Source organism: Triticum dicoccoides, chromosome 4B, assembly GCF_002162155.2.
Source record: "Triticum dicoccoides isolate Atlit2015 ecotype Zavitan chromosome 4B, WEW_v2.0, whole genome shotgun sequence".
NCBI classification, from domain to species: domain Eukaryota; kingdom Viridiplantae; phylum Streptophyta; class Magnoliopsida; order Poales; family Poaceae; genus Triticum; species Triticum dicoccoides.
In genome coordinates, this window is record NC_041387.1 from 662069548 (window position 1) to 662097528 (window position 27981).

Below are 27981 nucleotides of genomic sequence, written 5' to 3' on the forward strand. Positions count from 1 at the left end.
AAACATAATATCCGAATCGCCAAGCTTGTCTTCCACGCAAAGGAGAGTCCCATCCGGACACGGGCCGAAGTCTTGAGTCTTGTATCTTAACGCTTCAATAGTCCGAACGATGTATATAGTCCGGCTCTCCGGATACCCCCTAATCCAGGACTCCCTCAGGAGCCATTGATGCAGGCAAGGAGCTTGGGGAGATGATGGCGCTCCTGCTTGTGGTGGAGCTCCGTCGACGAGGTCCGGCGAGGGGTGGAGGCGGGAGACATGGATCACGGCCCCAGCGAAGCTCGCTCCGGCGAGGGAGGGAGGCAGGAGGCGTGGATCATGGCTGAGGGAGTCTTCGATTACGGGGTCCTCAGACAGCCGGACTATATGCTTATGCCGGACTGTTGGACTATGAAGATACAAGACTGAAGACTTCGTCCCGTGTCCGGGTGGGACTCTCCTTTGTGTGGAAGGCAAGCTTGTCAATTCGGATATGTAGATTCCCTTCTCTGTAACCGACTCTGTGTAACCCTAGCCTCCTCCGGTATATATAAACTAGAGGGTTTAGTCCGTAGGACAACAACAATCATAATCATAGGCTAGCTTCTAGGGTTTAGCCTCTACGATCTCGTGGTAGATCAACTCTTGTAATACTCATATCATCAAGATCAATCAAGTAGGAAGTAGGCTATTACCTCCATAGAGAGGGCCCGAACCTGGGTAAACATCGTGTCCCCCGCCTCCTGTTACCATTAGCCTTAGACGCACAGTTCAGGACCCCCTACCCGAGATCCGCCGGTTTTGACACCGACAATGGCCCAGGCAAAGCTCGCTCGCTCGAGGGAGGGAGGCAGGAGGTGTGGATCACGGCCCCGGCGAAGCTCGCTCTGACGAGGGTGGGAGGTGAGAGGCGTGGATCACGGCCCCGGTGAAGCTCGCTCCGGCGAGGGAGGGAGGTAGGAGGCGTGGATCACGTCCCCGGCGAAGCTTTCTCCGGCGAGGGGTGGAGGCAGGAGGCGTGGCGGTGGATCCATCGGCGGCCAGTCACGGTGCCGCGGGCTCCCTCGCTCCGGCTGCTGCTATCGCTCGCTCGCCCACGACGGTTGTCTCCGGCACTAGGAAGCGGGTTAGGTTGGGGCTGGGTCGGGGTCGGGGTAGTTTCTACGGTGTAGGCGCATCGCGCCCTTATAGGGCCGGGGGGTAACAGAATATTATTCTGTTACTAGTAACAGAATAGTCCAGCCCTATATATATAAGTGGGATGAACTCCTACCAAATGATGGCATACGAGCAATTCAAGAGGAATTGGCAGAATTGTTTATTGACCACGTCATACCTAAAGACGGAGACTACCATCGGGAATTGCGATGCGATTTTTGTAGATGATGTTAGGGATCCTAACAGATGTTATATTGTATATATGCATCAACATGTACTATATGTAGTAGCGTCGAATAGATATAGGAAAACTTGTTTATCGACTAACAAGTACGGAGAAAGAGAGGTCACTTCTTTCTATATATTGATCATGACGATGTTGTGTAATTAATGGTTCCTTCCTTGCTTACTAGCTACCGTCAAGTTCTCTCTATATGTGGTAGCTAGCGTCCACCAAACACAGAGAAAGAGAGGTCACTTCTCTCTATATTAAGAACAGTAAAACTGCACCTAATTCCTGCCCTCTCAGTAATTAGGTGTTTTTGGCCGTTGGATTTCGTTAACTGGACATTCTTCACCGTTGGATCTTCATTTGACTGTAAGTTGATGTTGAAGTGGGCTAAATGTCGTATGGGCAGCTGCTCCCGTAGCTTTTTCTGAGCCCTCTGGTTAACTGGGCTGCATCGGGCCGGCCTGTTTCCTTGCTCATGCCCAACGCAACGAACAAACCTCTCCCTCTCCTAAAAAATTGCTATAACCGCTCAAAAAAAAATCCTAAAAAAATGCTATAGAGAGGGGATGCAGGCGGCGCGACCGGATCCAGGCGAGGCGCCGGTGTGGATCCAGGCTATGCGTGCCACGCGCGAGGATATCCAGTACGAGTCAGTCGAAAGGATCCGCTTCGATGGTATCCAACGCGGGATGCGGGGCGCGAGTCGATCGAGAGGACGCCTCGCCTCCCCTGCAACGTTGCTCATCCCCTCCGCGCCGCCTTGTTCTTCCATGACGGCAACTCTTGCATCAGGATGGGGTGGTCGCCAACGACGATGCGCATACAAATGGAGGGCTGCAGGATGACTTCTCAACTTCGCATGCGCGGCAGCGTCTGCTCCGATTAGATCCAGGTGAGCACATCAGCTCATGTTGTACTATCCATTGGCGGATCCACCACCGGGGCGGCCGCTCCGGGTCACCGGCGATCGAGCGGCGACTCCCATCTACCTAACCATCCTCCAGTAGCCCTAATCTCATCCGGTGTCGAGCAGTTTCTATGGGGACGGTGGCGTCTTATTTTCAATACGTCTGTGATGTATTCAGATGCGGAGGCCACTTGGATTGTTGATGAAGAACCTGATGAAGCACTTGAGGTTAAGAAGGCAGTAGCCAACGAGAGTAGCTTCTCCATCAGCGCGGGCGGCGACAATGAATGGCGTAGGAACACATGCAAACATCCACGCGACTAAAACAACAACCAGTGAGTATATCCTATTCTCTTCTCCACTTATTTTATTTAGCACAACTCTATTTGATATGTTGGCTGAATAGGATACTCCAAATTTGTTATTGCAGGATATTCCGTCCTGTATTTAATCCTGGTAGAGGCGAATTGAAGGCTAGCTACCCCAGAAACCAACTGTCCTGTATCTCTAATTACTAGGGTACAAACGGGATGACCAGTAGCCTGAATTTCATTTGGCGGCGACCAATTTCTATGGATTCCTCTTTTTTGAAGCTACAAACCTACAAGATCAAGATTGGTTGAAAACGGTGACTAGAATGCATCCCTCTTTTTCTCTTTGCGAATAAGGATGCATCCCTCTGTTGGTACTATTTCGTGTTTGATGACAACCTAGATCATTTGGACTCTCTGGAGCATATTCAGAATGTGAAAACATGATAATTCTGCTTAAGATTGAGGTTGATGGAAAGAAATTTATAGTCAGGTGTATATCTATCTATTCATTTATTTGTATTATTCCATCATAGTGGCATGAAGAAGAAATATCATCATTTAGGAAGTTAGAAAACCATCACTTGTGAAGGATTTTTTGTTTCAAAGTTTCATTCATATTCTTGACTCTTGTGACCATTTGATTAGGAAAAGAGACGCTACTCCCTCCGTCACGGTTTAGAAGGCGCGCTTGGAAATTCTCTGGGATCTAGGTGGTTATCTATTGGTTGTGAGATGGGCTAAAAAAATAGCATTCACACTATGCATGCATATAGAAATAGTATATCGGAGTACTAATTAGCTACTAGAAATAAATGCAATGCGCCTTAAACCTTGTCTATTGTGGAAACGCACACAAATTTAACTGTGCCTTCTAAATTGTGACGGAGGGAGTAGCTGTTTCTATCATGTTCTAAGCAAACTTACAAAGACTAAATGTGTAATGAGCTCGGCTGTTGTATTTTTGTTTTCTATGACATCTGCTCTAACTTCTAAGTAACTAATAAATGTGTTCATTGTGTGTGATCTGGTTTTGGCTTGGATGGTAATTTTAAGTGTCCAAGTGGTAACCGTCATAAAAATGGTAGCAGTGGTTATTTATTAATATAATCCTAACTACAATTATTTATTCCACGCACAATTGCTAAAATGATGGAAGAATGCTCCTCAAGTGGAGCGCACACTGCCTCCGCCATGGGCGAGAGCACCGGATTCCCATGAAGCTGCCGTTGCAGCGAGCAACATGGTCCCATCGGCACGGGCCAAGTGACACAACGGCGGCGGTGAACCCAATGCAGATCCGCCAGTTTCAGGAGTCAAACTTAGGCGGGTGGGTGCAATGACAGGTAACGACCTCCCTCTACTTCTCCTTGGCCTCTTCCTTAGCCAAGGCCACCAGGCCGGACGCTCCCTCTTCCACCTTTGCACCATCTCATTCATCGCCACTGCTGCCTTTTCGTCCAACACATCTCACTTGTTAATTTGTAAGGCGGCCCTTCAAGTTTCTTCACATCTTTCTCTTTTGTTTTTGCAATACTGTTTTACAGAACTGTTTACCAGTGCTGTCTATGCTCCTATCTTCGTGTCGACTTTGGCTCCCAATGAGGTCTATAGATTGGTTTTAGTGCATTATTACGATAGGTGCTTCTGTGATAAACTTGTGGATAGAAGTCACTATTTTTAAAGGACCACATCTTCTTTGCTTATTTATGTTACTTTTGAAATAAACACTTGCCGTTGTGAGATAAGCTTGCATTTCTTTTGTCTATGAATCCCTCGTGTAATTGTGGTTTGGGTGATGTCCAAAGATTGCACATGCGCTTGTATAAAAGATAGGGAAGGTGTTTGAGGCTGCACTGGAAGAGGCATATCCTTAATTCTCGGGGTTTAGTTCCAACTAATAATTATGACGATATTTTTACAGCACTATGATCAAGATTAATGATTATGAGTACTCACGATGGTTATGAGCATTTCCTATACAAGGTATACTGCAGGTCTGTTGTACAAGGTAGCAGCAGCATGATAATAATATTTTCCCGGCCCAAGTATATTATCATTGGTTTGTCTATTCCTCAAAAAAAATATTAGTTCGTCTTCATTCCCATCAGGGTCTTATGCACAGGTGAAATTTTGTATCCATTGAGCTGATGCCTGGATTGTTACCCAACTAACGGAGGAATTCCATGGGATTTGTCGTACCTGTGTCCTTTCATCATCGACTTCAGACCACCCCTTTTCAACTTCAAATTAATGAGTTTGTATTTTTAAAGAATTTTGTATCCCTTCCATTTTATTGATACTCAGTGCGTTTGTTGAATATCAATGCATGTTGTTACCATAAGTAAGTTTGGCCTTGTTCCTGCTCACGTGTAGTTTACTGAGTTTTTCATTCTTGCTGAAAAAAAAACATGCTCGAGGCCTCAATAGTAAAAGATTTTGTTTTATTGTGTTTGTGCTAAAATCATATAATTATGCAAAGCCAAGAGCCAGAATATGAAGATTTATTTGCATCCTCATAGAATGTAACTATTGCATTTTCTGAACTTTTCCCTCTATAGCTGGGTGTAGAACTGCAAATGTCAGCTGCCAGACAAAGTTATCTCCAATGCATGCTTGCAGTTCCTTGCAAATTCTTCTTGAATGTTATTCGTTCGGCATGGAGCGTGGGTGAGGGGACCATTTTCGCCAAGTCGAAGCTAAGATGTTGCTCTGTCTCAGCTTGGAACCATATTATTCTCTTTTAGGTTACTATTACTTTACTGATTGTATTATCTCATTTGAAATGAAAAGATTTTTTTTTGTGAAACAACTTAGTCTTTTTTTCTTAGGTTGGTTACCACATGGGCCATGTGGTAAAAAAATCATATCTCTTATAAAACATTCTAAATAGACGGGCGCAGCAACGCGCGCCATCAATGATCTAGTATATGTAGTAGCTAGCTAACACAATATGAAACCCCTAAACCCCTCCTTTAAAAAAAACCCCAAGCACCTGGCAGCTGCTGACGTGTGGATGTCTTTTAGTCCCGGTTGATGTTACCAACCGAGACTAAAGGTCCTCCTGTCTGGGTGACCCACAACGGCCACCTAGAGCCCTTTTTGTCCCGGTTCGTAACACGACCAGGACTAAAAGTGGTGGGCATTAGTCCCGATCGTTTTTTCTGGTTGCAGAACCGGGACTAAAGGCCCCCTGGAACCGGGTCCGGTGCCTTGTTTTCTACTAGTGAACCTAGGAGATGTCAAAAAGCTACAGCGGAGCTTCATCTAATCCATACCCATGGAAAAACTTCAGGAGGATTGGATCCCGAAAGACTGACTCAAAGAAGAAGAGCCGCCATTCTGTATAAGCGCCACACCTGCGAGGACTAAAACCCTAACTATCTACTAGCAAGAGCCGAGACACCAGGAATCCCCTAGCCGCTACCGGAACGACAGGCGGGGAGGAGGCAATCAATATGCTCATCGATGGAGATGGAGGGGAAAAGGCTTTTGCTATAGTAGATACTAATATGACCTTCCTACCCTTGCTACTGGGCACTGGATATCATTTATACTTGACTTTCGTGGACTTCTTGAAAAAAGTAACTTTCGTGAAAAAAGAATAAACGTGCTAGACCCAAGGGAAAAAATAGTGCGTCACAGCAAAATAGCGTCGGCCTTAAAATACACTATTAGCATGTTAGAACGCGTTATTGCGTGCTATTAGCGAGACTTAGTACATCAATTTATTTAACGAGACACTCAAAATATTATGGGTACTATTAGCGACGCTATAGCACACAATTTTTTTCAGTGGTTAGACCTGACGGTGGAAAAGATTGTGCAAAACAGCATATATGCACAGACAAAAAAAACATGACACAACAAAAAATAGTTACTAACACGATTTGTTCAGGCAACTTACACATAATGGGTCCCATAATTAATAGTTTGCAAAAATTAATTGCCTGTATCTCGAGCATATCAATAACACAACTGATCCAAAAACAAGACAATTATCATTGCTTGCAGTGAGTAGTCCGCCAAGGAAGTCTGGCAAAAGCATGCTGTTTCTTCTTCTGAAAAATCAATCATCTTGCTGATGCTTGTGCCGTTCGCGCACACACAAGGCGACCAGCATGACGAAAATGATAGCTAGAAGCAGCACATACATGTAAGCTTGAAGCATGCTTTCCCACGTGCCGGAGACGAAGCTGGCCACCACGCTCATGAGACAAAGTGCTACAAGCATCTTGAAAATTTGATTGTAAAATCTGACGAACTCTTTATTTATGTTTCCTGCTAGCATGACAATGATGATCAACGACGAGAAGAAGGCGATGGCGTTGCTGTAGCAAAAAGCCAGGTACCTCGGGGGGAACTTGTCACGCATAACCGACGCACCAGCGCTGTATCCCTTTTCTTTGTCATCGGCGCTCCAGAAACCACCGGGTGGAGTAAGCCCCGCGGTGTAGGACATGGTGGCAACCAGTGAAGTGAGGAAAAGTAGCCAGGCACGAAAGTCTTGGAGCCTCTCTTTTTTAGCAGATTGATCGCCTGTGGGATTGGTGGGCACCAGATTCTGAAGGCCGTCGACAGCTACAGCCGCAAGCCGACCGTTGCCAGAGGGGATGAAGAGCACCGGCATGCCATTGGCTCCCTGTATTATCTTCAACAATTCGTCATTGGACAAAGGTGAACCATGCTCGACGGTGATCTCTTGATGTTGAGACTGTGGTGAATCCACTTCGTTTGCTTCTTTGGGCATATTCTCTATGGGCATCCTCTCTATAACAGAAAATGATGCAAGCACGATTACACTGACAATTCCTGTTAGCTAGACAAAAAAGAAGAAAAGAAACTTGCCCTGCAAGCGTCGTTGTTGTTGGAGCAACTATCCTGTTATGTGCGATTGACTTCATTGGTGAATGTTTCCATTCTTTGTTGCAGTTTATCTGTTGGTTTTTCTTTTTCTTACTTAATTATTTGGCTGTGTGCATCCTATATGACTTGAGTAGGTCTTGAGTGGTGTTGATGCAAAGGCCAGATGTAATTGATATGTTGTTGATATTAATATATCAATACTTTTATAAGAAAATGTAGTATTTTTTTTCCCTGAGCAAGACACAATTTTCTCTATCTTTTATAGAAGGCCAACTCATACCCTTTGTGTCACGCTGACTATCGATTTTATACACCTTTTATGTAATCATATTGATTTTGTCAAAACCATGCATAATCAAACTACACACAAAATACTTGTGGTGACTTTGTGCTTACTTCCTTTGACCTGGTATGTCAGCTCCCACCTCGTATTTTGGGTTAAAGTTTTCACCAAATTTGATTACTAAAACATATGTGGTAAAAATTGCATCAGTAAAAACTTGCTTCGAATATGAATCAAATGATATATTTTTATGCCATATCACATATATTTTACTAGTGCAAACTATGATCAAAGGTTGGTCCAATATACGAGTGACTAATAGTAAGTTCGGATGGACGAGCCTTAATTCCATTGAACTTGGTGCAGAGGCTAATAGGTGGCCACCAGATCAGACACAAATTGAAACTCAGACTATTTTTAGCATAATTAAAACTGGCTTGTACAACAAACGGCTCGGCATATCCAACATAGAGAGTTTGAGCATGAGCAAGCATAGTTCATTGACGACGAGAAAATCTAAACAAACTGAACTACCAACTCTGTGAAACCGACAAGCCAAGCCGAGTTTCAATGAACTAGCATATCCAACATAACACAAAATAAATTGCCGATTCGTTCCTATCTAGTACTCCCTCCATTCCTAAATATTTGTCTTTCTAGAGATTTCAACAAATGACTAAATACGAAGTAAAATGTATGAATCTATACTTTAAAATATGTCTATATACATTCGTATGTGATAGTCTATTTGAAACCTCTAAAAGACAAATATTTAGGAACGGAGGGAGTACATCCTACAGGTTCAAATGTACTCCTCCCGACAAAGATAGAAATTTCGGAAGCAGGAGAGCGAGGGATCTTCAGTTGTTGACTGCATACCAGCTTGGAAGATGGCTACCTATACACTAGCTAGTACGATACCAGATACGCTGCACGATTAAGTTGTCTGTCTCTGAAAGAAATAGAGCGGCGGAGGAGGCGGGGCAGCGAACTCACCGTTGCGGTGTGAGACGGAGAGACGTATGGCGGCAGGCTCTGCTCAAGCCACTGAAACGACGCTGCTATCCAGATCTGCTTGAGGTAAGAGTGTAGAGCAGAGACATATATACGGCAGAATATGCCGGAAGCGCTAGATAAACTTGACAAGAGAGATTGGAGTAGACTAGAACCTCGATCGGATCCATATATCACCTACACTTTACAATTTAAATAAACAAGTGGGGAAGGAACGTTGACGACGACCCACGGTGGTTGAGCCATGTGCCCTCTTCCACCCCGCACCCCGACGGTTTTGTCCCCTTGTAATGGGCCATTAGGGCATGTACAATGGGGTTGACTCAACTGTCTATAAAAGGTGCCACCTATGATATTTGGTGAGGTGGAGAAGAGAGAGGAAGAGAAAAAGAAAAGGTCGTCGGTAAATTAGCAGACGGTCGAATGGCATGAAAATCCGCTGGCTAACGACGCCACTTTTCCCGTTGTATGGCTGGTGTCGGTAGTGGTGCGGTTGTGCGCCAGATTATCTCGTGATCCCATGGCAGGCCCATCTCAGGTGCTCATGATTCTACGATGGTGGACGTCCCCAGCCTTGATAAATCCACGACGCCACGACTGTTTATGCAGTAACAAGTTTATATAGACAACTGAAAAAGATAACCCACTGTAGAGGCTGTCTATAACACTATCTGCATATGACGTGGATATGTACTGCAGACTGTTGCCGTCTAAACCAATGTACTTGCCCTTAGGATTCTTCTACTCCCTATGTTCAAGTTTACTGGGCCCTCATGTTTCGGGTTAAAATTTGATCATCTATATAACTAAAAATATATAAAATATATGCTATAGAGAATATATATTTTTGGATTCATGTTTCGAAGTGGTTTCCCACCATATAATTTTTGTGGCATATCATTTACGCCTTAGTAGTGTTGACACCAGATTTTGGCACGGTCAATAACTTATTTAAGATGGCCTCAAATAGAGAAGTGATCTTCATGAAAGAGTTCCGTATTGTCGATATGAACATCTTTGAAGTTTGGGTCATCGCAGTCCGATTTCATCTCGAAGACCGAAACTATGCTCAAAGTACTAAGATCTTATATTTAGAGTACAGTTTGGCTGATTAAGCCCCCAAGACGACCTCAAATGGAAAAATTATCTACACGGATTGTCTTCGTCTCGTCGAAACGATCGATTTTAATATAAAAATCGTTCCAATCCAAGTTCGTATGCAAAAGTTAGAGCCATCGGAATACAGCCCTGTCAGGAGGCAAAAACTGGCGCGTCCCACCAGACACCCTGTCTGATGGGTAGAGCGAGGGATAGCCTGTTTCGTGCGACCGATTTGACCCTTAAAACGATCTCTGATCAAAAAACGTTCAACATAAAAGTTGTTCGTCTCGTCGAAACGGTCAAGATTGCTTTTGGGCTCGTTTCCATCCGAGATCATTTACCACCACAGAAAAGACCTGCAAGATGCAGCCAGTTTAAACCGAACAGTTTTGGAAAGTTCAGACAAAACCAATCCGAATTTGACTAGGGTTTTGGACGTGAATCCAAGCTTTTTCCTTGCACGGGAAGTCCAGCCGCCTCTTATATGCCTAAGGGGTGACGGCCGATTGAACAACACCAATCGAACAAACACATCTAATACTTTTTCGTGTTCATCTACTTTTATCTCTCCCCTTGTATCTTTCTTCTCGTTCTTCGTCGTTCTTCAAGATTGGAGGCTGCGAATCCACGAGGCTCTAGGGGCGGTAAGGCCGACCTCTAGCAGCCAATCGTCGCCGCGAGCCCTGACGGGGTCCTTCCCGGGCGAGCGAGGCGTCTGGTCCCAAAAGCGCCGGCTTGCTGTCTTGCGTATCGTGCTGGAAGTCGGCCTCCCGCGGTGTGAGTTGCGGAGCATTTTCCTCGGCGCCGCGGGTACACATCGACGTGTTTGTGTGACAAGTGCCAGTGTCAACACACTTTTTGGCGACTCCGCTGGGGACGAAGCTTTGGACGGTCTCCGGCCTATTCTTGCTACGAAAGGATCGTCATCTAGGGTTTGCAATCTACAAAGGTAATATGAATACCCAATTCCCTACTGTAGATGCAAATAATTCATATGGTGCTACTAGATTGTTCAATGAGTATACTCTATCGGCCAGCCCTAGTTTTTTCAATAATGCATCTAATTACGTGCAAGGGCCGATTCAAAGTAATTTGCATGCTTTAAGTTCTTATGATACTAGTAACCTACACCATATGTATCCCAACTCTCATGCATCGGCAACCCCACAAATTGTTATGCCGATGAACAACATGGTGAGTTTAGTTAATAAATTTGAAACACCTCATGTTAGAATTTCCAATGCCATGCAAGAAAGTGTTTCACCCTTTTATTCATCGGCAAGTAATGTGCAATATACTAATCCAACCATGCCGATGAACGAGAGAATTGGCCATGCTGCTACTAGTTATTCGGCCAGTTACTCTCAAACGTCATATGCTACACCTCATGTTAGTAATTCTTCGGCACCATGCACAACTGTAGATGCTCATAATTCGGCTTCACACCTTCCTGGTTATAGCCGAATGAATGTAAATTTTATAGGAGCGGTTGTGCCCAATATTGTAGAAGATGAGGTAGTGGTGGCTGCATTAAAGAGTTTAGCCCAAAATAAGAGAATTAGTGCTCTTTGCCTTGAACAACATGAAAAGGGGCTATTTCCTGATTATGCCGCAATAAAAGCTAGAGTTTTGCAAGAAGATGAATCTTTGCCAATTGATAAAATTGGCAAGCAAAAGGATGGTCTTACAACAATGCATATGCCTTCACCTAGTACTACATCATATTATACACCCCCTACACAATTGCAAAATTTCGGCAACACCCGTGTGTCATTGCCGAAAGAATCTAAAAGCATTGGGGGGCAATCATATCCGGAGTGGGCTGAAATTGAGAAAAAGCTTAAAGCTAATTTTTCCGCTCGCCGTCAGAAACAAATAGAAAAAGAATTGACTCAGATAAAAGAAGCATTGTCAATTGGTAGTATCAATGAAAAAAAAGGATGATTCAGAACATGAAAGTGCTTCGGTTGATAAATCCGAATCAAGTAGTATATATTCTGAATCCATCAAATCCAACGAGGCAAGCATTCTTGAGAAAGGGCATGGCAAGCATAGGAAAACAACGGTGCTTGATTTTTCTGAAGTTAATGGAACCTACTTCCTGCCCTATGAGTTCCGTGCCGTAGAAATTGACAAGCTTCAAGGACAAGAACAAGTAGCCGAACAAAGTTCGGCCGACAAAAATCTTCAAAGCAATGATGCACGGATTCAAGAAAAAGATGATGACAAGGTGTTGGGGAGCCATCCAAAGACGGAGCAAGATGTTCTTCAAATGGAACCACCATCATGCTCTCCCAACATATTTGAAGAGGTATGCATAGCGAGTAATTTACCTATTTTCAGATTTGATCGCAACTTCATTATTGATGCATCTATAAGAAATATTCTCATAAGTAATTTTGAAAGACCAATGAAGAAGGGTAATTTACTTGTTAGCAATAAAATTGTTATGGAACATATCGGTCAAACCATTGCGCCATTTATAAAGACCGATGATGACTTATTGTTACAGCCAAAGCTTTCCCCGTTGCTTTATCTAAAGTTCATATCTAGTTGGGTAGCTTTGCTTATTTCGTACTTGGTTTGCACTTGGTCTCAACTGAGACATGTATGTTCTAAATATCTTCGTTTCAGAAATTTAAAGCCAGGGTTAAATTCTATTGAGAAAACCGATGCTAATACAATATCTTATCCAAAGACATCGGAGATAGAGTGGAAAACACAATGCATAGCCGAATGGGGAGATTCCAAATCTGAACCATTCATTTGCTTATCTCCAAAGCCATTCAAACAGCAAGATCGGCTAGAAAACAAGAAGTATACCTTCAATTCAAGCATGTGTGATCAAATATTTAATTTGTTGCTGAAAAATAATTACATTACAATTCTCGATCACCATGTTAAGCCATCAATCCAAGGACGAATGTACTATAAGTTGCATGATTCGTTCGGCAAATAGTTAAATCAGCCATTAAAAAAGGACGATTGAAGTTTGTTGAAACACCAAGAGATGACCAGTCTATTCCGATTGGTCCCGATGGCAAAAGGTTTTTGCATCGGCTGCTTCAAGCCTATCCATTTAAAGAGAATGTAAAAGCTGCAGGTGATGGGATCAAGCTTTCATGTAAAGAAGTTGTTGAAGAGCATAATGAACATAATCTTGAGGGCAAGAATTCCATCGAAGCTACAATGGAGACGCCAAGGACTGGGGAGCAGCAAGCAAATCCAATGATCGATGAAAGCAAACCAAAAGAAAACAAAGGACGAAATAAGCGCAAGTGTAAGAGATCAAAAATCACCTTCGCTGAACTATTGGATAAATATTAAAAGAAGAGTGAAGAGAAGAATGCTTATCGGCCAAATCATGCAAAGAAACCAAGGTCACCCCCAAGGCGCAAATATGAGGATCGGTATTGGCAAAGTGATAATGTTAATGCAACATATTCATATCCTTATTTTGGGCCGCCAATGCCAATGCCGTGGATACCTCCCTATACTCATATAGGTACATATTCATCATGGGACAGGTATGATACAAGGGCACATTCTCCATCTTATTCTAGACCATCTCATCAATACTATGCAGCTCCAAGGAGATCAACATTTGAACAATCACGCGTCAAAGACCGTTTCAATCATAAGGAATCGGTCCAGAGCTCAAGAAAGAAGAAAGAGGTGGTAAAGCAAGTTTACCGCGTGAAAAGAGATGGTCGTAAGTGTGCTGCTTCAGATTTGATCTCAAATAACAAAGAGCCAATTAAAGTGTTGACATTGGCTACAAAAGGCAAAGAAGTGAAGCAATCAATTGATAAAAATCATAGTGCCAAATCTGAAGAAAAGAAGTTGAGGGTGCACAAGGCCCAAAAAGAGTTGTCATTGCTTCAAACAAAATCACAACCGGGGTGCCCACTCGGCTTATCGTATTGGCGAAAAAAAGAATTACAAAAACTTAGTGCACAAGAGCGGAAAAAGAAGAACATGGCATGGGTTCCAAAGAGGAGCAGTCAAAATGAAAGTGATGTGCAACCTTCTATTGCAACAAGTGTTACAAAAGTGAAGAAAGAGAAGGATGGAAGCCAAAAACAGTTAAACCGAAGGTTTGCATCACCCCATCAAAATCTTCGGTTAGCACATCATCCATATTCTTCAACCATACCATTGATGCCTTTGCCATGGAATTCATCATCAGGTATGATAAATTACCCTCCCTGGATTTATTTTAATCCATGGAAGCGACATAATTTTCTGCATCATGAGAGGGTATTACCAAATCTCTATACATTTTATTAGCTACATTTTTTCTTGCTAATCCAAAGGGCCGAAATATTTGATTGCTATTTCATTTGTTTATTTCGGCTATACATGATTTGGTGAATGAATTCTACATGGGCATTATGTTGATGGCCGGTATTTATCTATCGCCCTAAGAATATGTCAAAGCATGACTGATGTAGTATCCTAACATCGTCCTTAGTTCAATTAGAGGCCAAAACGAGGTACATGTTCATTGATATTGCCCTTGTCTTTCTAGTACTATGGAGATTATTTTTGACGGTAAATTTGTGGCAATGGCCAAGGTGTTGGTGTTGCTTATTTATCTCCATATGGAGCTATTTTGTGAAGCCTCAGGCCGCTTATAATATTTTTGCACAATCAGCAAAGTCGAATATGCATTGTCATTCGGATTGGAGCTTTGCCTTGATATAGGTGCTATACATATTGAGGCTTCCGGTGATTCGTTATTAATAGTGCAACAAATATCCAAGGGTTATCAATATTTTGACGGATCACTTATAGTTTATCTTTTGGTATGTCTAGATGCAAGATTTACCTTGGGTTGCTTTGAAATTGTTCATATATCTAGGCATGACAATTCGAAAGAGTTGGCACAGCAAGCGTTCGGCTACTATGTTTATCATGGTGTATTGCATTTCTATCAACAGCCGATGCTAGGTCTTGTCAACATAGGTAAGGCTGAATCGAAGCCCACCGCTTCGGCCACTAATGAAACTTTTATGCAGGCGAAGTAAGGATTGGAGGAAGTTCATTCTTGATTATCTGCAAAATCCTAGCGAAAGGGTGAACAATATGGTTCGAAGGATGGTTTTGATCTATGGAACCTTATCACCGGATTGTTTTAGAAGCCGAGAAGTTTTCACCCAAGTTTGCTTCAAGAGGTTCAAACAAGCAATGGACGATATATACTTGTCGTTCTAAGAACATGCAAAATGACCGATGGAGTGTTGGCATCGTCCTTAGAACAAGCTATGCGGAACTTATTTTTTGACACACAAACTTTGCCGAAAAATAGGGGGGCATGTGTTGACACCAGATTTTGGCACGGGCAATAACTTATTTAAGATGGCCTTAAATAGAGAAGTGATCTTCATGAAAGAGTTCCGTATTGTCGATATGAACATCTTTGAAGTTTGGGTCATCGCAGTCCGATTTCATCTCGAAGACCGAAACTATGCTCAAAGTACTAAGATCTTATATTCAGAGTACAGTTTGGCTGAGTAAGCCCCCAAGACGACCTCAAATGGAAAATTTATCTACACGGATTGTCTTCGTCTCGTCGAAACGATCGATTTTGATATAAAACTCGTTCCAATCCGAGTTCATATGCAAAAGTTAGAGCCATCAAAATACAGCCCTGTCAGGAGGCAAAAACTGGCGCGCCCCACCAGACACCCTGTCTGATGGGTAGCGCGAGGGATAGCCTGTTTCGTGCGACCGATTTGACCCTTAAGATGACCTCTGATCAAAAAACGTTCAACATAAAAGTTGTTCGTCTCGTCGAAACGGTCAAGATTGCTTTTGGGCTCGTTTCCATCCGAAATCGTTTACCACCACAAAAAAGACCCGCAAGGTGCAGCCAGTTTAAACCGAACAGTTTTGGAGTTCGGACAAAACCAATCCGAATTTGACTAGGGTTTTGGACGTGAATCCAAGCTTTTTCCTTGCACGGGAAGTCCAGCCGCCTCTTATATACCTAAGGGGTGACGGCCGATTGAACAACACCAATCGAACAAACACATCTAATAATTTTTCATGTTCATCTACTTTTATCTCTCCCCTTGTATCTTTCTTCTCGTTCTTCGTCGTTCTTCAAGATTGGAGGTTGCGAATCCACGAGGCTCTAGGGGCGGTAAGGCCGATCTCGAGCAGCCAATCGTCGCCGCGAGCCCTGACGGGGTCCCTCCCGGGCGAGCGAGGCGTCTGGTCCCAAAAGCGCCGGCTTGCTGTCTTGCGTATCGTGCTGGAAGTCGGCCTCCCGCGGTGTGAGTTGCGGAGCATCTCCCTCGGCGCCGCGGATACACATCGACGTGTTCGTGTGACAAGTGCCAGCGTCAACAAGTAGTTAAAATTTACGCTTAAACTTTGACACGAAATCAAAAAGGGTATAGAGCAGCCGATCACATAAATCGTTTAGAGGAGTAAATATGAGAGACAATCACACCTAGCCGAACTCCTAAATGGTTGGCGGACTAAAAAAATTAAGAATTGGCCCCTAAAAGCAGCCCAAGTCTCTTATTTTTACTCCTCCGGAGCCATTTCTGAGAAATTGTTTTCCTTCTCCTCTCTCGTGTGCGCCACCTCCTCCTCCCGTCCCTCGCTGCCGGAACCCACGCCGCGAGCAATCCAATGCCCTGGTGACCGGAAAAATGAAGCCCCACGCCCACATAACTCCGGCGACCCTCGTCCGCGTCAGATTGTCATTAGCGGTGACAAATTTGAGCTGCTGCTTGTGCGCTGCAGCGTGCGCGCGTGTGCGTGCTTGTGTGCTGCGACTGCTACTCCTTCGTGTGTGTGCCCGTTGCTGCTGTTGCTGCTGCTGCTGCGTGTGTGTGCTTGTGTGCGTGTGTGCTACGTACTGCTTCTGTGTGTGTGCGCTTGTGTGCGTGTGTGCTCCGTACTGCTTCTGCGTGTGTGTGTGTGTGTGTGTTTGTGTGCGTGGGTACGAGTGCTTGTGTGGGTGTGTGCTATCAAACATGAAGACCATTAGAAGTTACGGTACAAATCAGTTGTGATTATGTCTATCAAACATGAACTTGCGATCCAAGTCATGCACATGGAATGGCCACTAATAGTTACTAGCTCCGTCCTGGCTTATTAGCCCCCTTACTATTTAGTGCCAAATTTTGGCCATGGATTCCGGTTTATTGGTCCCTTTACTATTTAGTTGCAAATTTTGATCATAGATTTAACTAGAAAATAATAATACATGTTATAAAAAATTATACTGTTGAATTCGTATTTGAACATAGTTTTCAATAATATTGTTTTTTGTTACATGCATTAACATTTTATTAGTTAAATTTAGGGTCAAATTTTGGCACAAAACATGAGGGAACCAATAAACTAGGACAGAGGTAGTAGTCACTAGTGCACTATTAACTATCAGAGATTAAGTTTAGTTGTGAGCTCATGGACCTAGGTGGTTAAATAGAACCCATGTTGACGGGGTTAGCAAGAGGGGTGGTAAGGCTGGTCGTAATGTGGGTATCATATACTAGTATCATGCATTAAGTCCATGAGCATGCTGATGGGATTTGCCAAGAGGGGTGGTGATGCTGGTTGTAATGATACTAGTGTATGATACTACCTTCCTAATGCATAGTATCATATATTAGTATCATGTAGTAATTTATTTATTAAGATGTATTTATTTTGATACGGTATGATACATTCTCTTTTTTTTTATTTAATTTATGGCACCCCATTAAAATTGCCTAGTTGACATGCATGATACTATCTATGACATGTGCATGATCATAAATGAGCATTATAATTGACGACCAACTTGTTTTTGTTATCCTCCTTTTATAGTCTTTTGATGCTTGCGTCCTTCATGCAACTTGGACATTATTGCTTGTTAGGTTTCATTTCCTTTTTGGGTGACAAGGCATCTGTACAACTTGTAGTTGTCTGGCCACTAGTAGTTTCCTAGAGAAAACTCCCGTGGGTTGCCTATTATATCTTTGTTGCCATCGACACTTACGAAGCTGGCATGAAATTTTCAAGTGGGCCTAGTGGCTTAGCAGAGTTAGACGTGTGATGTACGTACAATTGATAGATATTTGTAATGTTTAAGGGGGGCCAATAGACGTGCAGTGCCGTGCCGTGAAAATAGAGTTGTAGCAGCACGTCTCCGGTGTCGCCGTTGATCTCCCTCGAATAGCTGATCATCATATCCCATGAATAAGTTCATCATAGTGGTGCAAGTGCACCACAACTAATGGTATCCGCGCGTGCGGAAAGGAATGTCGTGCAGCAGACTGCTAGGTCTGATGCATAGTCGGCGGCTTGTGGAGGTGTCTAGTTGCAACACATGCAAAGCCCTAACGACAAATGGCAAATCGATCAATCTCAATATGTTTGTCGTACCCCCACTATATACAGGCATCCATCACGAGCCTCACACGTGGGACCCGCATGAAACCTAAAGCCCACAAGTCAACATCGCCAAGATCCTAGTACAGCTTGGATCACATTCGAGCGGTGTCCTCAGATCCAACCTCATCGGCTCCTTCCCTTAAGCGTGTGACCCCTTAGGTTCAAGTCGGCTTGGCTGCAAGCCAGACCACATCCGACATTGATGTAGGGCGGAACCCTATGTGGACGATCTTTCACGTTTGGAGGGGATCCTACGGGGAATCACGAAGAACACGCGGAAGCACAAAGGGGAAACACGGGGAAAACGAGAGAGAAACTCTAAACCGACATAGAATCAATCACACGAGTGCTAGATCACCGAGAGCAAATAGTAACACATGATCCAAATTCAACAAAGGTAAGGATACAAAGGAACCGTTCTTCTCCGTACGGAGGTCTTGATGGTCTTCCCTAGAAAGGGGTCTTGAATCCGCTTGGGGGATCTTCTCCGAAGAGGTCGTGAGCTCCGAGGAGAAGTAACCAAGTGGATGGGCAAGGCTCTCACACAAAATATGAGCTAAACCTATGCTAACCCTAGATAGGAGGTGGGAGAGACCTATTTATAGTCTTAGTGCAAATAGAAGTCAAAGTGAACGGGTACATGGGCTCCAGCCCGCGGGCGAGGTCACTCAGGTGCCGGACGTCCGGAAGGGGTCGGACGTCCGGAGGCTCGGGACGGTCCGGTCGTCCGGACGGGCTCGGACGTCCGTAGATTCGGCTTTGTCGTGTGCGCGTCGGACGTCCGGAGAGGGTTGGTCGTCCGGAGCTTCGGGACGGTCCGGACATCCGGAGTTCGGCGGTCGTCCGTAGATTCGGCTCGGATGCTTGTCGTCCGGTCGTCCGGTCCGCCTCGGACGTCCGTAGATTCGGTTCGGGTGGCGAAGTACCGGACGTCCGGAAAGCTCGGTCGTCCGTGTCCTGGCATTCGTCGGACGTCCGGACTGGGTCGGTCGTCCGACGCCTGTAGCTTCCACGGCAGCTCTTCTTCTTGTCCATCATGCTTGGGGTCCTCGCCGTCTTGGCTCTTGTATGTAGCTGTTCCGTGGCTCGCTTCCAAGCACCTGATCACGCACAGAGTTTCTGAATGAGGTAGTAGCCATGTCTCGTGAGTAGGAAAAGGAAGTTCGGAGAGGAGCGAGTTCACCTTATCTTCAATAGCCTTAGCTCGGGCTCGTGTCATGGGTCCAAGTGGTGTTGAGGGAGATGTAGATGTGTCCATGGGGGTGAGCGAGGGATGCTCTGCATCATCTCCCCCCCCCCCTTGGGAGAGATCCGACCTCGGATCAAAATCTTCATCTCCATGGTATGGCGCGAGGTCTTTGACGTTGAAGATGTCGCTCATTTGTACTTGCCTCGTGGTAGGTCGATCTTGTAGGCGTTGTCGTTGTAGCGTGCTAGCACCTTGAAAGGTCCATCGGCTCGAGGGAGAAGCTTGGACTTGCGTTCGTTGGGGAAGCGGTCTTTGCGAAGGTGTAGCCACACAAGATCACCAATGTTGAAGACCATGGGTTGCTTGTTGTCGTTGAGCTTGGTTGCTAGTCGTTGTAGTTGTCGCTCGATGGTGTGCCTTGTATCTTCATGCATCTTCTTGATGTAGCTTGCACGGGCACTTGCGTCGAGGTTGGTGCGCTCTTGTAGAGGAAGAGGTAGAATGTCCAATGGGGACAATGGGTTGAAGCCGTAGACGACCTCGAAGGGGGACTTGCCGGTCGTCAAATGTCTTGCACGGTTGTAGGCGTACTCGGTGATGGGTAGGCACGCCTCCCACTCCTTGATGTTATTCTTGATCAACACGCGAAGTAGAGTGGAGAGTGTACGGTTTGTCACCTCCGTTTGGCCGTCGGTTTGTGGATGGTATGCCGAAGAGAACAAGAGCTTGATTACTAACTTGGCGCATAGCGTCTTCCAAAAGTAACTCAAGAACTTGACGTCGCGGTCTGATACAATCGTCTTTGGCACTCCATGAAGTCGCAAGATTTCCCTACTAAAGAGATTGGCAATATGTGAAGCATCGTCTATCTTGTTGCAAGGAATGAAATGTGCCATCTTAGAAAATCGGTCCACAACAACAAAGATGGAATCCTTGCCATTTTTAGTTCTAGGCAAACCAAGTACAAAATCCATACTAATGTCTTCCGAAGGTTGATAAGGAATAGGAAGGGGCATGTAAAGACCATGGGATTGAGCTTTAGACTTAGCTTTGCGACATGTAGAGCAACGGTTGGTGAAGCGTGAGACGTCACGGAACATCTTGGGCCAAAAGTAGTTCTTGGAGAGCGTGGCGAAAGTCTTGTCGCGTCCAAAGTGTCCCATGAGTCCGCCTCCATGAGCCTCTTGCAAAAGGACCAAACGAAGAGAAGACTCAGGAATGCAAAGTTTGTTAGCTCTCATAAGATAATTACCCTTTATGTAGTATCGTTCCCAAGACGTGTGCGTCAAACACTTAGCATAAGGAGTAGCAAAAGAAGGATCATGCTCATACAAGTCTTTTATATGCTCGAAACCAATAACATTCAACTCAAGTTGAGTGACAAGCGTGCATATGCGTGAAAGTGCATCCGCAACTACATTTTCTTTACCCTTAATGTACTTGATCACATAAGGAAAAGATTCAATGAATTCACTCCATTTGGCATGACACTTGTTCAATTTAGTTTGACCTTTAGGTACTTAAGCGTTTCATGATCGGTATGGATGACGAACTCATGAGGTCTAAGGTAATGTTCCCAAACATGTAGCACATGCACTAAAGCATATAATTCTTTGTCATAGATGGGATAGTTAAGTTGAGCACCAGAGAGTTTTTCACTAAAATATGCAATGGCTTGTTTTTCTTACATCAAAACTCCGCCAATTCCGGTACCACTTGCATCACAATGAACCTCAAAAGTTTTGTCAAAGTTGGGCAAAGAAAGAATCGGAGCATGAGTAAGCAAGGACTTGAGCTCATCAAAAGCGGTGGATTGCAAAGATCCCCAAACAAAAGGAGTATTCTTCTTACTCAAGGCATGCAAAGGAGCGGCAATTGTGCTAAAGTTTTTCACAAAGCGTAACTACGCACTTGTTGTAAATTGATGGGTTGGGGCCAAGTTTTAATTGCCTCAATCTTAGTTTCATCAACATGGACACCCTTGAAAGAGACAACAAAACCCAAGAAAACCACTTTGTCAACACCAAATGTGCATTTTTTCAAGTTTGCATATAAACGTTCCTTGCGAAGGGTTTGCAAAACAGATTTAACATGATTAATATGTTCTTTCATTGTTTTGCTAAACACAAGAATATCATCGAAGTAAACCACAACAAAGACTCCAATATAAGGACGAAGCACATGATGCATAAGACACACGAAATTACCGGGAGCTTCCGATAAACCCATAGGCATGACTAACCACTCATATAAGCCAAATTTTGTTTTGAAAGCAGTTTTCCATTCATCACCCTCTTGTATGCGGATTTGATAATAGCCACTTTTAAGATCAATTTTGGAGAAAAAGTTGGCTCCGCTAAGCTCATCAAGCATATCATCTAAGCGAGGAATGGGATGCCTATATCGAACGGTAATAGCATTTATAGGTCTAAAATCGGAACACAAGCGGAAACTTCCATCGGGTTTAGGCACAAGTATAACGGGAACGGCACAAGGGCTTAAGCTTTCACGTACATGACCATTGTCGATGAGTTGTTGTACTTGCCGTTGAATTTCCTTGGTTTCTTCGGGATTGACACGGTATGGAGCTTTGTTTGGAAGTGGCGCTCCGGAGATGAGGTCGATTCGATGCTCAATGCCTCGTAGTGGAGGTAGACCCGGAGGTAGTTCATCGGGGAAAACATCTTGGAATTCCTGCAAAAGAGATTGAAACACTAAAGGTAGTTCGTGAGAGGTGTTAGTTTTTGGTTCTCCATCCTTGCACACAAGGACAAAGTGCATCACATTTGATGGGTTCTCACACACTTCTCTTATCTCACTTTTGGTGGCAAATAGGATGAGGTTTTTCTCTCTAGGCGAAGAGTCGCTCAAATTTGGCTTGTGGCTCTCACTCACTTTTGGGTGGGTCACTTTCTCACACTTCTCTCCATGATTGGTGGCTTGCTTGTCGGCTATCACTTGACTAGGAGACATAGGTCGTAGCACATATTCCTTCCCTTTCATTTTGAAGCTATAGTGGTTGGTGCGCCCATTGTGGATGACACCACGGTCGAATTGCGATGGTCGACCAAGAAGGAGGTGGCAAACGGTCATTGGGACCACATCACACTCCAAAGTGTCTTCATAAGCACCAATTTTGAAGGATACTTGGATCGTATGCTCAACTCGTATAGTGTCGGATTCACTTAGCCATTGAACCTTGTAGGGGTGCGGGTGCTTCCTCTTGACCAATTGAAGCTTGGAGCATAGTTCTTCACTTGCCAAGTTGTGACAACTACCTCCATCGATGATGACCTTGACGGACCTTCCATTGATGCTGGCCTTTGTGTGGAAGATGTGGCATCGTTGGTCTTCTTCTTGTTGATGTTGAAGAGTCAAGACTTTGGAGACAATGAGAGCGGGGCTCGAATCCTCATCACAAAAGACTTGATCATCTTCATCCTCATTCACGCGCCGGTGCATGGCCACTTTCTCAAGGGATTCCATCTCCTCTTCACTCATGGAGTCATATTTACCGTCGTCGTTGAGGATCATGGTGCACTTGTTCATGCATTGATAGGACTTGTGGCCTCGGCCGCCGCAAGTGAAACACTTGAATGAGCTTGTTTTGACGGTCTCATCGGTCGGAGTAGATGATGAAGCACGCGGCTTGAAGTTGCTTGTAGTAGGAGGAAGACGACTTGAACTTGCCGAAGTTTTCTTGTAACTTGACTTGTCGTCGTTGCTTGGAGAAGGCTTGGTTGATGTAGATGTTGGAGGAGTCGTTGAAGCTTGGTTGTTGGAGAAACCGTAGGTCTTGGATGAGTACTTGGCGTACTTGAAGTCATCTTGCACTTGACGTTCGGCCTTGGTAGCTTGATGTACGAGCTCAATGAGGTTGGAGTATGGTTGGAAGTCGGCAATCTTCTTGATTGGATGATTGAGTCCATTCAAGAAACGTGCCATTGTTTGCTCATCATCTTCCGTGACATTGGCTCGAATCATGGCTATCTCCATTTCCTTGTAGTATTCTTCAACACTCTTTGTTCCTTGCTTGAGGAGTTGTAGCTTCTTGAAAAGATCGCGGTTGTAGTAGGTTGGCACAAAGCGTGCTCGCATGACATCCTTCATTTGAGCCCATGTGGTGATTGGTGGTTCACCTCTTGCTTGACGGCGTTCAAGGACTTGTTCCCACCATATGAGCACATAGTCTTGGAACTCAAGTGATGCCATAGCGATCTTCTTCTCTTCCTCATAGTTATGCAAACGAAAGATTTTGTTGACCTTCAATGCCCATGAGAGGTACTCTTCCGGATCATTGCTTTCATTGAACTTGGGCATTATGAACTTGAGCTTGTCATAGCGTTGCTCTTCATTGTGTTGTTGGCGATGGTGATGATGACGCCCCTGACGTGGAGGGTAATCATCCTCATGTTGCTATTAGCGTGGAGGAAGTCCATGATCAACTTGCTCTTGTTGAACTTGAGGTTGAAGTGGAGCTTGACGAACTTGTGGAGGAGCTTGTGGAACTTGACGTTGTACTCGCGGGTGGAGTTCCTCTCTTGGATTTCTTCTCGAAGGGCTTCCTCTTGATTGCGCCGTTCGCGATTGCGGTTGGCGATGGCTCGACTTGATTCTTGAAGGGCACGTTGCGCCTCAAGAGCTTGCGCTTCACGTTGTTGTTGTTGAAGATGTTGAGCCTCGGTGTCTTGTTCCTCTTGGTGTAGACGCGCTCGTTCTTCTTCTTGGCTCCGTAGTCGTTGTCGTTCTTGAGCTTGTGCAAAAGCAACTTGGTTTGATTTATGACGAAGTAGGTGTTCGTCGACTTGCTCATCTGAATGCTTGTCATGTAGCGGGTTGCGAGATGCATGCCGGTCTTGACGTGCTGCTCGTCGAAGAGTGTTTGATGACGGTGTACTTGAGTCGGAGTAGGTGTCTTCGGAGTGTCGACTCGAGCGGCTCCGTCTTGAGGACGAAGAAGTGGAAGGACGTCGGTTCCTCATGAAGGCACGGATCTCATCCATTCTTGCATCATTCTCTTGCTTTTGAGCGTCGAATTTGTTGTCGAAGTAGTCCCTCATTGCTTGTTGCTCTTGGTGCAATGCTTTTTGAGCTCCAAATAGGTGGTTCTTGGTGACAAATGATGTCATGTCGTTGTCGTTCTCGATGAGAGGTGGAGTGGTAGAAGAACTTGGCCTATCCATCATTCCAAGCAAAATGTAAGTGGTAGAAGGAAAAGAACGTGTACCAAATGTACCTTGACCGAAGTTGAAGATGAATCAAGTTCACTCAAATGCGGACAATGAAATAGCACTGTTGGTACCAATTCTTGTCGGTTCTCACACCTATACACGTAAAAGCTTATGGTGGAGCTTGGTTAGGATAGTGGCACAAAATTTGATGCAATTGCAAGTGAGCTTCAATAATGTTGGAAAAGATTCACAAATTTGCAACTGCAACAAGTAGACCAAGCAAGTATAGGTACACGGAAACACACACGCAAATAGATAAATGGGATTGTGCAATCCAAAAGTGAGCCAAAATGTGGAAACCACAAAAATGCTCTTGTTGCACAATACTAGAGAGACGCTAGCACGATTGCATAATAGGCGGATACGCAAACTTGTGCACAACCTAGAAGGCAAAAATGCAACTATCTCTATCCCACGTATGCTATATGTATGATATTTCGGTGGCATGATCCAAGATGATCGGATATGACAATATTAATGTTGTTTGATGCTATGGTTCTTGCTTATAAGCTCTTTGCTTATCTTTCCACTTTGCTTAAAAGCTTGGGTGGCTCTTTCACTTTTGAGCTCTTTTCTCATGCAAAATCTCACGAACCAAGATGGCAATTGTGTATGCGATGACAACTTTGTGACACACAAGTTGATCTCAAGATATGCACCACTAATGTATGGTATGTATGCTATGGAGTATGATCACTAATGTGCACAAGTCACGTTGCGTGCAATACTCAACGGCTAGTCTCGATGGGTAAGCTACGCAAAAATAGGGACAATGTGGGTATCAATGCAATTGCAATGTTTGACAAAGATGTCGTCGAAGTTACCGTCCTTGGCGATGATGAGACCCTTGAGAAGTTGAGCCGTGGTGATGATGAAATCGAACCGTACCTAGATAGCCGAAACACAATAGGACACGGGAGTCACAACTCGAAATCTCAAGGACCAAAATGTGGCAAAATCGTCATAGGAGGTATCGGGGAATATGTTAGTGTATGTGGTTTTGGAAGATGTGGTGGAAAGTGGGGTTGAGGAGTGGCTGAACTGGCAAAATTCAGTTTCGTCAGGGTTTCACGGACGTCCGGGTTTTTACGGTCGTCCGGAGATCGTCGGACGTCCGGCCTTTTCCGGTCGTCCGGAGCCTGGGCAAAAATCTGGCACGGGAAGATGAACTGCGAGAATTCCGGGGAAGAAGAAGATGGTGAGGTTGAAATCGAGCAGATTGGCGGATGGAAAGGGGTGGGGAGGGTGGGGGAAGCTAGATCCACACGCAGCAACACAAATCCATGGACCAAATCCAACAAAATCTCAACTCACCAACAAATCACAAAAAATTCGGGGCTATTTTTGGTGGGGAATTTTCGGATTTAGGACGAAAACAACAAAATCAAGCTAGGAAACACGGGGTAGGGGCTCCAAAAATGTGATCAACGTGGCTCATGATACCAAGATGATGTAGGGCGGAACCCTATGTGGACGATCTTTCACGTTTGAAGGGGATCCTACGGGGAATCACAAAGAACATGCGGAAGCACAAAGGGGAAACACGGGGAAAACGAGAGAGAAACTCTAAACCGACATAGAATCAATCACACGAGTGCTAGATCACCAAGAGCAAATAGTAACACATGATCCATATTCAACAAAGGTAAGGATACAAAGGAACCGTTCTTCTCCGTACGAAGGTCTTGATGGTCTTCCCTAGAAAGGGGTCTTGAATCCGCTTGGGGGATCTTCTCCGAAGAGGTCGTGAGCTCCGAGGAGAAGTAACCAAGTGGATGAGCAAGGCTCTCACACAAAATATGAGCTAAACCTATGCTAACCCTAGATAGGAGGTGGGAGAGACCTATTTATAGTCTTAGTGCAAATAGAAGTCAAAGTGAACGGGTGCATGGGCTCCAGCCCGCGGGCGAGGTCACTCAGGTGCCGGACGTCCGAAGGGGTCGGACGTCTGGAGGCTTGGGACGGTCCGGTCGTCCGGACGGACTCGGACGTCCGTAGATTCGGCTCTGTCGTGTGCGCGTCGGACGTCCGGAGAGGGTCGGTCGTCCGGAGCTTCGGGACGGTCCGGGCGTCCGGAGTTCGGCGGTCGTCCATAGATTCAGCTCGGATGCTTGTCGTCCGGTCGTCCGGTCCGCCTCGGACGTCCGTAGATTCGGTTCGGGTGGCGAAGTACCGGACGTCCATGTCCTGGCATTCGCCGGACGTCCGGACTGGGTCGGTCGTCCGACGCCTGTAGCTTCCATGGCAGCTCTTCTTCTTGTCCATCATGCTTGGGGTCCTCGCCGTCTTGGCTCTTGTACGTAGCTGTTCCGTGGCTCGCTTCCAAGCACCTGATCACGCACAGAGTTTCTGGATGAGGTAGTAGCCATGTCTCGTGAGTAGGAAAAGGAAGTTCGGAGAGGAGCGAGTTCACCTTATCTTCAATAGCCTTAGCTCGGGCTCGTGTCATGGGTCCAAGCGGTGTTGAGGAAGATGTAGATGTGTCCATGGGGATGAGCGAGGGATGCTCCGCATCAGACATGCTCGGTTGGTAGCGGCCTCTAGCAAAGCGTGCCAATAAGCAAGCAGACTATGAGGCTGGTTGACGAACATGTACATCATACTTCCTTTCCCTTTGATATGTTGTCGAGCTAAAAGCGAGGTGGTCAACCTTGTTGCAGCCCGACCTCTTTCTCAATCAAGTGAATCTGACCAACCCTCAGATTATCTCATAATCCTCGTTGCATGGCCATACATATCCAGGTCGGATCACACGAGGGGGCTAAAGTATATCTCAACAGTTCCGAGGGGCAATTCCCATCTTGTTTGACCTTGTCTCGCAACATTGGTCTGGACAAGTCAGAAACCTACCATTGTAACTACCACATTGATTTCATTTAAGTAAAATCCTTTTTAATGGCATTTAATTATAATCATTTCATTAATTACCATGATGTCCTCACCGTTTTAGTCGGGAATCAAATCCTTCATTTTCTAATTTAGTAGGCCCAACACATTAAAGCCTCCAGATCCTTCTTTTTAATTATCCTACCTTTTTACCTCAAATCCTTCATGTAGAATTTATTAAGACCACAATCTTTCTTTTAGTTATTCCACCGGTTTACCCATATCCTTCCTTTAATTAACCACATCCGTTTGAATTTTCTATTTAAGCCCACAATCCTTCTTTTATTAGCTCATTCGCCTAATTAGCTCGCCCTAAACATGATGACTGCCACTCTTATATTTAGAGGGAGTTGGGATTAGTAAATGTGAAAGGCGCATAGGTCGTTGGTTGTTACATCAAAGAGCTAGACAGGAGGTCACGTGTTTA

The 27981-nt window shown here is 44.8% G+C and overlaps 1 protein-coding gene and 1 long non-coding RNA gene across 2 annotated transcripts; one reads left to right on the forward strand and one right to left on the reverse strand.

Annotated features, from left to right (window-relative positions):
• Positions 1-2151: 2151 nt before the first annotated feature.
• Positions 2152-2841, forward strand: LOC119294239. The gene is made up of 3 exons (XR_005143387.1): positions 2152-2261; positions 2455-2611; positions 2707-2841. It is a non-coding gene; the product is annotated as an uncharacterized LOC119294239 (long non-coding RNA).
• Positions 2842-6455: 3614 nt separating this feature from the next.
• On the reverse strand, positions 6456-8854 carry LOC119294240. The gene is made up of 2 exons (XM_037572467.1): positions 8733-8854; positions 6456-7357 (listed from the first exon to the last, which is right to left on the reverse strand). The coding sequence occupies exon 2, from the start codon at positions 7350-7352 to the stop codon at positions 6657-6659; it is 696 nt and encodes a 231-aa protein (XP_037428364.1). The 5' UTR covers positions 7353-7357; positions 8733-8854; the 3' UTR covers positions 6456-6656.
• Between the last annotated feature and the right edge of the window lie 19127 nt (positions 8855-27981).